The 11,352-nt window shown below is 50.4% G+C and overlaps 1 protein-coding gene across 1 annotated transcript; it reads left to right on the top strand.

Moving 5' to 3' along the window:
- Positions 1-1,180: 1,180 nt before the first annotated feature.
- LOC109772971 (uncharacterized) lies at positions 1,181-4,890 on the top strand. The gene is made up of 2 exons (XM_020331682.4): positions 1,181-2,913; positions 3,848-4,890. The coding sequence occupies exons 1-2, from the start codon at positions 1,255-1,257 to the stop codon at positions 4,547-4,549; spliced, it is 2,361 nt and encodes a 786-aa protein (XP_020187271.3). The 5' UTR covers positions 1,181-1,254; the 3' UTR covers positions 4,550-4,890.
- The last annotated feature ends 6,462 nt before the right edge of the window (positions 4,891-11,352 follow it).

Below are 11,352 nucleotides of genomic sequence, written 5' to 3'. Positions count from 1 at the left end.
CTATTCACATATATGTACAGATTCCTCCGCTTGTAAATTTGTGCGTCGAGCCAATTTAATTAATCCATTGAGACGCGTCACACTAAAAAAAACTTACTAAGAAGCGAACTAAAAAAGGCTATTCAGACTTGTTTTTATAATGGGACCTATTGTAGATGTGTTGGTATGGCTTTGTTTTTCCCTTGGTGGTTGGCGTGTTCACTTTGAAAACTGCACATGGATATCTTTTACGTATCCTAATCTCATAGGACTGTTATATGTCAAACATATATATTCTTTTCATCCTAGTCTTATATTTAACATTCCTATGGTTATTACTGATGTTTCTCTATGGTTGGAGCCTCGTATAGTGCTTTCCAATTAGTAAATATAAGATATAAGATTTGTCATGCCAGTTTGTCAGAGGGGAGGTGAGGGGAGAGGAGCAAACCACTATCTACAAACCTAATGTGATTTGCCAACTAAACTAACTTGCAAAGTGCTCCAAAATCTGAGAAACCTCACACTGTACTGCAAAAAAAGTAAAGAAAAGGATTTGGTAAAAAGCAACGAGGGGATACATACACCCAAAATAAATGAGATTGAACATAAAGGAGTCAAAAGACATAAATGAGAGTAAATTTTAACCTTGATATGTACCATCTAAAATAGGATGCCATGTACTTAGGTTATGATCGATGAATTATGTTATGTTGTGCTTATTTTAAACCTTGTTAACAATTAGCCACAAAAGTAGGGCAAATAAAACTAAACTAAAAGAAAAACAGGAGCTAGTATAACATGATTATCATAATGCACCACAATACCAAATAGCCTTTTTCTTTTTGTTTGCCATTCATATTTTCCATTGACCTCATGTCCTCCTCTACTGTAACACATAGGATATTCGACACAATCGGAGGTGCTAGCTTTGCCTTCTTTGAGGATTGGCTTGTTTCTCTTGGACGGAACGTTGCCTCTTATTGGGGACAAAAGCATGATCTTGAAAGTACCCACTTGCATATGGGACAATGGATCAAGAGACAAATGCATATGGTATTAAGAGTATTCCTGATTGTGATATTTTTCCCAGTGGTTTTCTTCGCTCTTGCTGGGCCAGTTTTGTGTGTTGTGTTATCTGCGATTCGTCTAGTAATGCAAGATTATGGCATCACCGCCGGAGTTGCAAGTAAAGCAAATATGAAGCAGGGGTTGAACTTATATTACTCTGTATCTCTTACTCACGGTGCAGTTTGCTTGTGTCTGCTTTCTGAAATGTTTGCTGATGAAGGCTTCATAGAAATTATTAGCCAACAACATGGTTTTAGCCCCGAAGTACTTGGTGCATACTTGCTCAAAACCAAGCAGATGTGTTTAAACAACCCCACGTCCATGGTCAGCTGGAATTTGATCACATATGGTGTTGACTTGCTGGATTCCAATTTACCAGATGACTATGCGACTGGGGGAAGGGTACTAACTATGCTGATTGATCAAGATATACCAGTTCCGATAACATGTCTGCTGATTAGGTCACCGAGACAAAGAATTCAGAAGTTGATCGGAACCCTTGCCTGGAGAAACCCAGTTGATCGGGAGATGAGATGGCTTGCAGCGAGAATTGTGGAGCATCTCGCTGGTGACCTGAGTCTTGCACAATTTCCTGGAGCATTAGAATGCATATCCTCCCTCTTTGAAACTTCCTGTCACAAAATTGTTGATCAAGAAGCTCTCCATTTGCCTTTTGTAATTGGGCGTAGGAACCCGAGAAAAAGGATAAGTTTACTGCAAAAAACTGTTATCTATACCCTAAAGACTCTAGCGCAAGTTGCTTATTCCAACATGTTCCCTGGACCTGGATTCATTTACTTCTACTGGGATCAACTACTTAGAGACAGTGCTCCGATGAATGTTGGTACCCTAGAGCTAGACAGCAAGCAGAGGGAGAGTGGTGAGGATCTGGTCTTGCCAGGACTGAGAATTCTAGAGAACCTGGCCCAGGACAGACACAACTGCACAATGATATACAACACCAAGGATCTTCTTTGGAAAATAGTTGCACCTGTCCGCTCCAATAAATTTGTAGAAGATATAAAGAGCAGCACTGCGTGGACCAAGGTAGTAGATGGATCACTAAAAGTGGTGAGCCGGCTCATGAATTCTTCAGGAAGCACCTGTGTAGAGATGCGCAGACTAATTACATATGATACAAATGTAGTCAAAAACCTGAAGGCTGTTCTGGACATGGATATGAAGAGCAACATTGGTATCATACAGCTAAAGATGCGAGCTATAGAGGTTCTTACACAACTAGCCTTGCATCATCCAGCAAGTACTTCTCCTACGGTGATAAGAGAACATCTTGTTGTGCGAGCGCTACACTACTTCCTACAAGATTGGATGGGGAATTATTTGAAAGATGAGAAAATGAGGATTGAGCACCAAAGTACAAACCAAAAAAATACTTTACCAGTACCGTCAATGGGATCACTTATGGATAATCACGTTCTCACTGCCAGTGTAGTATCTCGACTAATCATGTTCGTAGGGGCCGCAGCAGCACGCGCAATGAGGGCAAGAGAAGCAGGTGAGACGAGGGCCGCAGAGGCACGTCTGAGTGTGATGAGGGCCGCACAAGAACGTCTGATGAAAGAAGCTCAGGAAAGTACAAGCCGGCTTAAAGAGAAGGCTGGTGAAGCATTGGCCATGCTGTCTAATGACTCAGAGGCTGTTAAGAGCTTCACGGTTGAAGTATGTACAGAAGACGATGTCCATGGTCTTACTGACTTGCTCGACTCCAGTATCAAGACCATCAAATGTGAAATAGGTGAAACAGAACCTGTGGAGATAGAGATCAACATTTGTTGCCGTATAAGTGCCACAGTCATCTTGAAGCATTTGAGGAACCGCGACATGAAACTAACCTTAGAGAAGGTATGCATGAACACATCAATTCCTTTTCTCTAATTAATTATAGAGCTCTTTTATGGTACCCTATACTGCTTGGCGTGAGGGGACCAGTATAATTAAATCCCACCGTTGAAACAGGATTTTTGATGGGCCAAGATGCCAGCCTATTTCGTAGTAATAGCTTGGAATCAGCATCGCCTGCTCGCTCCCATCGCCGCCATGCTCTCCTCACATACATACATTACATGGAACCAACACTTGGCGACCACACCTACGTCAACACCCTCCTCCGTCCTGCCTGGGCGCCATGGCCGGGACGACGAACTTCTGCACACGGCAAGCCTCCGCATTGACGGACAACGGCGCCAAGTGGTTTCCTCGCTGCCGTTGTGAACAAGACAAAACGAGCGCGGTGTGGGGTATGCTCAGCCAGCCATGGGAGGGGCGCAAGCCAATGCCTCATGGCTGTCGTGTCGGACCTATTGGAGAAGAAGAGCACGGTCTAGGCTGAGGCCCACGCCACGCAGTCGAGCGCCGGAGCCATGCACGGGGAAGGAACGAGACTCGGGCTTCCTGAGCGAAGGAAGGCGGGCTGGAGAAGAAAGAGGAGGCACGGCGGTGGCCACCAGAACTCTATACCAGAGTCCGTAGATGACAACAACTGGCGGGGTGGGGCGGTGCGAGGTGAATCGTAGAAGCTGACCTCAGAACATGTATACTGGTTGGTCGAGTACGACCGGTGCTACTAATACTGCTCGCCATGTTGTTGGCCTGATTGCAGCAGTACAGGTCGGTCATGGCCGTTTGATTTCGCGGATGGACGGTCCTTATTCACTACAGGGTACCCTAAAAAAGCTCTAATTATATTAAGAAGAGAAATATGGAACCCACAGCATGCCACAGGTTTCGGCAATTAGTGTTTTTTAGCTAAAATAACACTGTGCATATATCATTGCAGGTACTCGCGGAATTGCTTCCTATACAGGCGGAAGCAAGTAGCACATCGCAGTGGTGGAGGCGTCTGATCTCTTGTTCTTGCATTGCAGCATTCGGAAACGACATAGAAAATCGTTGCTTTACAGCATTCAGAAACAACACAGCAAACCCAAGTGATGGTGGGCACGACGAGCCTTCCACTTCACCGATTCACCACATCCAGCAGTGTGGGGAGAGGAGGCTGCAAGCAGAGCTCATATCACTTGTCGCGGTGAATCTTGAAAATAACAACTTTGATTTTGCAGCAATCTTAATATTACCACCACGTGCGTCGCCGGTTTCCCTGCTGGAAGAGTTTGTGGTGAAGCTCAAGAAGATGGTGGAGGACAACATGTACCCCACCCCTGCGTGCCTGGCGATACAGAAGCTCACCTGCAAGATGGTTACAGGATTCCTCCAGCATGATCGAAACGTTGAAGTGATCGGCAATCAAAATATTGTTGGCACATTACTGGAGGCTTCAAAGGAGATGGTCGGGCTTGAGAGCAGCATGCTTTTCACTGGCGTCCATCATGACTGCCACGGTGTTCCTCTGAAGCCTTTCTTATCTGTTCTCGCTAACCAGGCAAAAGATCTTTTGAAACTGAAGAAACGGGCTCAGACTCTGGCTCGGGCTCAGCTTCGGCGCACCAACAGTGCGCCTGCCGGTGCATCAACATCATGATTGTTGCGTTACGGAGTATCTTTTTATGTTAAAAATACTGAAACGGGTATCCAATTCAGGGTGTGCTCCATGCTTGCTGGTTTTCTTTGCTTCCTTTGTGGATTTGTGATAGACTTTGTAATAATGGGTACTGTGCACCTTTCGATGTAGATACCAGGCGTGTAATCCGTCCATTATTCTGTATTAGGTTTCAGTCCATCTTCTTTCTCATGGCAATTTACTAAGTCTATATGCATCAATACTGCGCCTGCCGGTGTACCAGTTCAGCTTGTAGCTGCCACCTGCCAACTTATGTCCCGCTGAATGGTTAAACAAATCTCACTCATGTCATGTTTGACTTCTATTCAGACTTCTTAAGTTTGTTACTCCCTCCGTTCCATTTTACTCGTCGCTGCTAAATCAGCGACGAGTAATATAGAACGGAGGGAGTACTATACAACGATGACATATTAGCTGATAAAACTCATGGTGTCAATGCTGAACGTCTTTTTTTATCTCGTTGTCCATGTAACCAACAGTGCGATTGCACCTGTATGGAGTCAATGTCTCACTGAGCAGAAGCTACACGCATCCATGCAGCATGTTCAGGTGTACCACTAGGAACAACTGAGCTCAATCAGGTTTAGAAGAGTAAAATGGGGTGTAGACGCGACCCTGAATAATGATCCCTAAACTTTATTTACAATGGGTTGATGGAAGCTTACCGGCCAGTCCACGCGCCGACATAGTCCGCACCGGGAAGTGACGGGCTCGAGATCCCCCGCCACCGCTTTGAGAAACGGGAAGTGAAGTGCTGGATCCATCCAGGTAGGGCAGCCCAGAAGACACAATCACACAAGTGCTGAATGGAGTACTGCTAGTGATCACTTCACCTCAAACAGATGATTAGCTAGCCACCGTCGGGAATGGTCCATGTCGATCGACTCGCAGCGCTAGGAGACTGCGACTCGGAGATGCGTGCATAAAACATGTGCGTGCACAAATCGACAGGGAGCACACATCGACTCCAACAAATACAGAAGGCCTTTCGACAGAGGACACAGGATCTGGGCATCAACACTGCGCCTGCTGTTACACCACCACCCGACCACCGTGAATGTTGCGTTACAGAGTATCTGTGTATCATCTTCAAAACACTGAAACCAGTATTGAATTCTTGGTGTGATGTATGCTTGCTGTTTTTTCCCTTTGTTCCTTCTGCGAACTTCCGGGCCTTTGTAAACTGTAATGATGGATTGTGTGCACCTTTCGGTGTAGAGACCGGGAGTGTAATCTTTTCGTTATCTACAAAACTGAAATCGTATGTGCGTTAAGACGTCAATCCATCTTCTGCGTCATGGCTAGATATAGGTCTCTATAATATGCAGCGATATCGTGCCTGCCTGTGTACAAGTTCAGCTTGGAGCCGAGTAATGTCCTGCTGAATGGTTATGAGCTCCTCGTCTCCACACTCTGTTCAGAACTGCTGAATTTGTTACTATCCAGTCTTGTCATGTTTCTTTTTTGCAACAATCAGTCTTGTCATGATAACTGCAGAACTCATCATTGGTATCTTTGCTGATCAACTCAACTCTCGAAAAAAAAATGTTGACATATCAAGAACTCATGCCGCCAATGTTGAATGTTCAATTTTATTACCGAAAAAGGGTTTTCCCCGCTTTGTATTCCAAAGCAAACAACACTGATATAAGGATCGCTGGGACGAACAGCACAACAAGCCCAAAAGAAAAAGAAAAAAAAGAAGCAACAAATGCCAACAACGGCAGCTCAACTAAGCGCGGATGACCCGCCACCGCTACGCCCATAAAAACAAACCACCACAACCCGAGGCTCCGAACCGCCGCATACCAAGCAGCACCTCCAAGAAGGAAAGCGACGCCGACGACGCTGCTGCCCGGACATGTCCTAGGGTTTCCCCCGGCACGTGGAGGGAGGTGGGGGATGGATATCACCGACACCCCCAGGAAGGAATGGTGGCACCCGCAGGTGTCGCCGCATCGGAGCCGAAGAACCGGCAAGGATTTCTCCCAGACTCCAATCCCCACCGCCCAACGGACCGGAGCCGACAAGCCAGACCGCCGCCCATCACCATGCGCCATCGCGGTTGCGCCGCCACCCATGCCGCCTCACTGCGAACACCAACACGAGGCCGAGAGGACCGGAGAGAAGCGCCCCGCGGAGGGAGAAGCAGCACCGAAGCCGAACGGGAGGGAACCACCTCCACCTCCGTCGTGCGGGAGGCCAGAACCTCCGGCACTGTCGCGGTAGCCGTCCGGACGCGGCAGCAGGGCATGCCAGGCCACCCCTGGCCCGGCCAGGCCCGCTAACCTCCGCCGCCACGCTGACCCTGCCACGCATCGCCCCTCCCCCGCCTCCCGGAAACCACGAGGCAGACCCACCCCGCCGCCGGCCCGCCTAGGCCCAGATGGGCCCAAAGGGCCCAGATCTGGGCCGAGCGGGCGCCGCCGCGTCGCCCAGCCGCCAACGGCGACGCCGCCGTCCAGAAGTCCGCCCCCGCTCGCGCGAGGAGCCCCCGCCGCCGCGCTGGACCGTCGCCGCCGAGAAACACCGCCCAGGGTCGCCCCGTCCAGCACCGGCGGTCACCCGAGAGGGGAAAGGCCAGGGGGCCGCCGCCACCAGCGTCGCCCGGGCCAGGCCCGCAGCGGGCGCCGGTGACGGCGGCAGGGAGGAAGGAGGAGGGAGAGGCGCGCGGAGGAGGAGGGTAGTCGCGACCGGCCGCCCGCGGGGGTTCACACACTCGTGTAGTTGTGTTCAATTTTATTTTGTCAGTCAGCTAAGTTCAGATATGCTGGTCAATTAAGTACGGGGTTTGGGAGAGAGGGCAACTCCAAAATCGAAATGCTAGAGCACAGACAGTAGGGCGAAACAATAGAAAGCCGAGAGGGGCCCTAGTCAAATTTCACAAATCCTTTTGAAATTTCACAGAAACAATAGACAGTAGGGCGAAACAATAGAAAGCAGCGGCGGCGAGGAGTGGACGAGGGTGGCTCCGCGGGCGCGTGGCTCTGGTGGCGGCGATGGCGTGCGGCTCCGGTGGCGGCGATGGCAGCGACGGAGGAAGGGCGACGAGGGAGCGCAGGGGCGGCGAGGGAGAGGTTGGGGATCTGGCGAGAAGATTGGGGAATTGGGGGGAGGAGGGACGCCCGCAAAGCGATAAGTCAAACATAGTAGTAGCGGTTTTACAAAACACGCGCTATAGCTACTTATCTATAGCGTTTTTCGCAGAAACGCGCTACGGCTATAGATAAGTTAGCTATAGCGTGTTTTGGGGGAACGCGCTCTAGCTAAAGTAGCTACAGCGCGTTTGTAGAAACGTGCTGCTGCTATTGCTTTCATTTTTCCTTTTTCTTTAATTTTCCTTTTAATTTTTCCTTTCCTTTTTTTCCTTTCTTTTCCTTTCGTTAGTTGCAGCACTGCCGCCCTAAAACGCGTTGCTACTATTTTGTTAGCAGTAGCGCGTTCCTTAAAAGCGAGCTGCTACTATACCAAGCCTGGCAGCAACCGTTCTGGTCGTCGTAGTAGCAGCACATTTTGTGGTGAACGCGCTACTGCTATCTTTATGGTAGTAGCGCGCTGCACTGACATGCGCTACAGCTATATAGCGCTACTGATAAGTGTCTGTGTATAAGCTTTTTCCTAGTAGTGCTTCCCAGTCTGCCTACTTTCCAATCTCACAGCCTAGCTCGACGAACTCAAGGAAAAGGGGACACAGCAGTTTACTCAGGTTCGGGCCACCTTGCGGTGTAAAATCCTATTCCTGTTTTTGTGGTGGATTTGGCCTCGAGGGGCTGAGGATGAACTAGTACAATGGAGAACCACCTCCGGAGGTGTGTTCTTGTGCTCAAGTGAGCTGATGAGCTGGTGAGTGGGGAATGGATCCGATCCTCTCCTATGGTGGTGGTTAGGTCCTATTTATAGTGGCTTTGGTCCTCGTCCTAGATGAAGGCGGGAAGGAATCCCACAACGGCCAAATTCTAAGGGAGACAACTAGTACATCTTATTCTGATGAAAGTAGTCTTCGCCTGCAAAATCCTTTGGTCGTGACGCCGCCGTGGGCTCGGTGATGACCTCCGTCCGCCGTCCTGGCAGTCTTGGTCTTGTTGCACGGGAAAGGAAACCTTTAGCTGATTCCTTGGGACTCCGCGCCTGCTTAGCACCAAAGAGGAAACTGATACACTGCGCCCGCTGGCGCCTGCCTGGCCTTGGTCGTCATGACTCACGTCACCCGAACCTCGCGAGGTGAGGCGTGCATGGAAATCTCCGCTTCTCGGGAGCCAGCCTGAGGAGGCTGCTCCTTTGGGAGGTCTTGGTGTCATCCGCCTCGCGAGGATCTTGAGTTGTCGATGTCGAAGCTGGGCCGTACCAGACCGTTGATGGAGCCACGCCGTGGGTCACAGGCAGGCAAGTCTGGATACCCCCGTTCGCAGAACGTCGATTGTCATAGTGCAGGATTGCGCCTGTCGATGTGTGCACAGATTGCAATATTGGACAAAATATACTGTCGATTTTCCCCTGTAAATAGAGCAAATGGTGATGGAGAAAGCATCTACATAGTAGTAGCTATAATCGAACTTTTAAAAGCAAAGTTTTCTTTCAGTAACAAAGTGCAAAAAATGGCAGGGTTATTTGTATGCACGCAATTAATCGCGGCCTCCTAGAACTGCTGCCAGTAGATCGACATGGACCAGTCGCGACGGGGAGCTTGAGCTAGCTCTAGCTGATAATCTGTTTGATGAAGATTACAAAATTAGTCAGTAATCCAAAATTAGTCAGTACTCCATTACACAAGACAGTACTCCATTAATCAGGCCACGTAGAAACACACTTGACGAGGAACTCCGAGGAACTCCCGACCCGTAGAAACACACTTGACGAGGAACTCCGGACACCGTGCGGGCGCCGCCGGGCCGCACCGGGCGGGCACCTCTCGACCTCACCTCGACTCCCCGTGCATCCCCCTCCCTTCGCCACCGCCGGCAACGCCGCTGGGCGAAGGCCCTGTGGCGCTGCGGCGGCGGACCTCCTCTGGCGTCCTAAGATCCGAGGCGGCGGCGGCCTGATTTGGATCTCACTCCCGACGAGGATGGCGAGCATCGGCGGCCGGGGCGCGGCGGGGGGCTTGGCTGCAGCCGGCGGGAGTAGAGCGAGATGGCGGCAGCGGCGCGTCCCGGGCTCGATCTAGGACCTTCGGGTCTAGGCGGGCGGCTGCCGTTACGTCCTCAAACTGCTGCATCTGATCGGATTCGGCGACGGCTCGCTGAAGCACTCCGGGTCTGCATCGCATCACGAGGATTATTGCGGTGGTGGTCATCTCCTACGTCGGAGGTGCTCAACCTGAGGCTAGATGATCGGATCTCGAGATCTGCAATCTAGTCCCAGCTGCGAGTCGGGGAGACATAGTTGCCGGTGAAAACCAAGCCGACGGCGGACGATGACGGTGTTCTGCGTCGTTACCTTGATGAAGGCATCATTCTGTAACTATTGTCGACCCACTCATGCTGCTCCGGGGGAAACCCTATGATCTGGTTTTCCAGATTGTACGATGGCGGCACTGAGGTGTCATTTCTCTCTTGGGAGCATCATTTGTGGAGCGGCGCTGGAAGTCAAAGGTACGAGGTGGAGCGGCTTCGTCTTGCACGGAGCTTCGATGGAGATGTCAAGTCATGCCTGACCGACAGGTGCTACGCTTTGTCATGCCTAGTCGGCAGGTGCTACGCACGACAGATCTTCCAGAGACTTCAAGTTGTGTCGGCTGGTGGTACTTGGCGGCATGGTGCTGAGGTGTACCAGCGGCGACCACTACGTTCTAAGAAGTTCGCGCGCAGGGAGGTGGTGACGTTGGGCGCCGTGGTGGTGTCAACGGCAGTTAGACCTGGCAAGGATGATGTGTCAGTATAGCTCTGAAGATGGAGTGGTGGCAGTTGGCGGCGGCGGCCTCTAAGAGCGCGCTGGACCGGTGTGTGCCTTATACCCGGCAAGTGGCTTGGTTGGGGCCTCAGGTCTTAGATGTTAGGCTTGACTGCGAGGTCTATGGTATTAGACCCGGACTATCAGCATCCCTTCATCAAATGGATAAGAGTAGCGACATATGTTGCCTAGTCGCGGCTTCAGACTTACTGTTGTATTTCTTTGTAAGGTCTTTTGTGAATAACTAGCACATATGCCCGTGCGTTGCAACGGAAAATAAAATAATATGCATTTAAAGTCAGTGAGAATTATATGTGCATGCAAAACCCTGTGCGCGCACGAAAAAGGAACATTTAGCTTCTCAGTTTCATCGTGTGTGAAGGAATCAATCCGCTATTTTTTGTATTCATTGATCAAGGGCATTTAAGAGTTTTGTTACTTCATCGTACGTACGAGCTTGATGCGGGATGTTGTGGCGGTGCCGGTGGCGGTGGATCTTGGGATCCAGTTTCCGAGCTCGTGCAGGGCACGCATGGCGGCCGGAGCTTTCTTCGGCGTCGACCATGATTGATGCGGGATTGCGGCGGCGGTTGCCATTGTATGGGCGACGACAGCGGCTGACGCGGTGGTGGGTGCTCCATGTAGCACCAGGAATCGGGGCGGCGGCCCCTCTTTATCAACGGCGGCGGACACCGGGGTCGTGTGGGCGACTCGGAGTCTGGATCTCGAGGTGGCGATAGCCTTCTAAGGCTGGTGGCGGTATGGGACGTCCCTTCCATCAACAGATCGGGTTCGATGCGGCTCGGCAGGTGACACATGTGACTCTTTCGGATTTGTTAGGCATTACCTGTCGTCGGCAGGTGAAGCTACCGAAG

The sequence above is a fragment of the Aegilops tauschii genome, chromosome 2, assembly GCF_002575655.3.
Source record: "Aegilops tauschii subsp. strangulata cultivar AL8/78 chromosome 2, Aet v6.0, whole genome shotgun sequence".
In the NCBI taxonomy this organism is placed as follows: domain Eukaryota; kingdom Viridiplantae; phylum Streptophyta; class Magnoliopsida; order Poales; family Poaceae; genus Aegilops; species Aegilops tauschii.
The sequence above is the reverse complement of the archived record's forward strand: the minus strand, read 5'-3'. Positions and strand labels throughout refer to the sequence as shown.

What these genes read in the sequence shown, in the direction of transcription:
- LOC109772971 (XM_020331682.4), top strand. Translation starts at nt 1,255, where the DNA reads ATGTTTGCTGATGAAGGCTTCATAGAAATTATTAGCCAACAACATGGT. An exon ending in TGAAACTAACCTTAGAGAAG is followed by an intron (nt 2,914 to 3,847) that starts GTATGCATGAAC and finishes ATATCATTGCAG; the next exon opens with GTACTCGCGGAATTGCTTCC.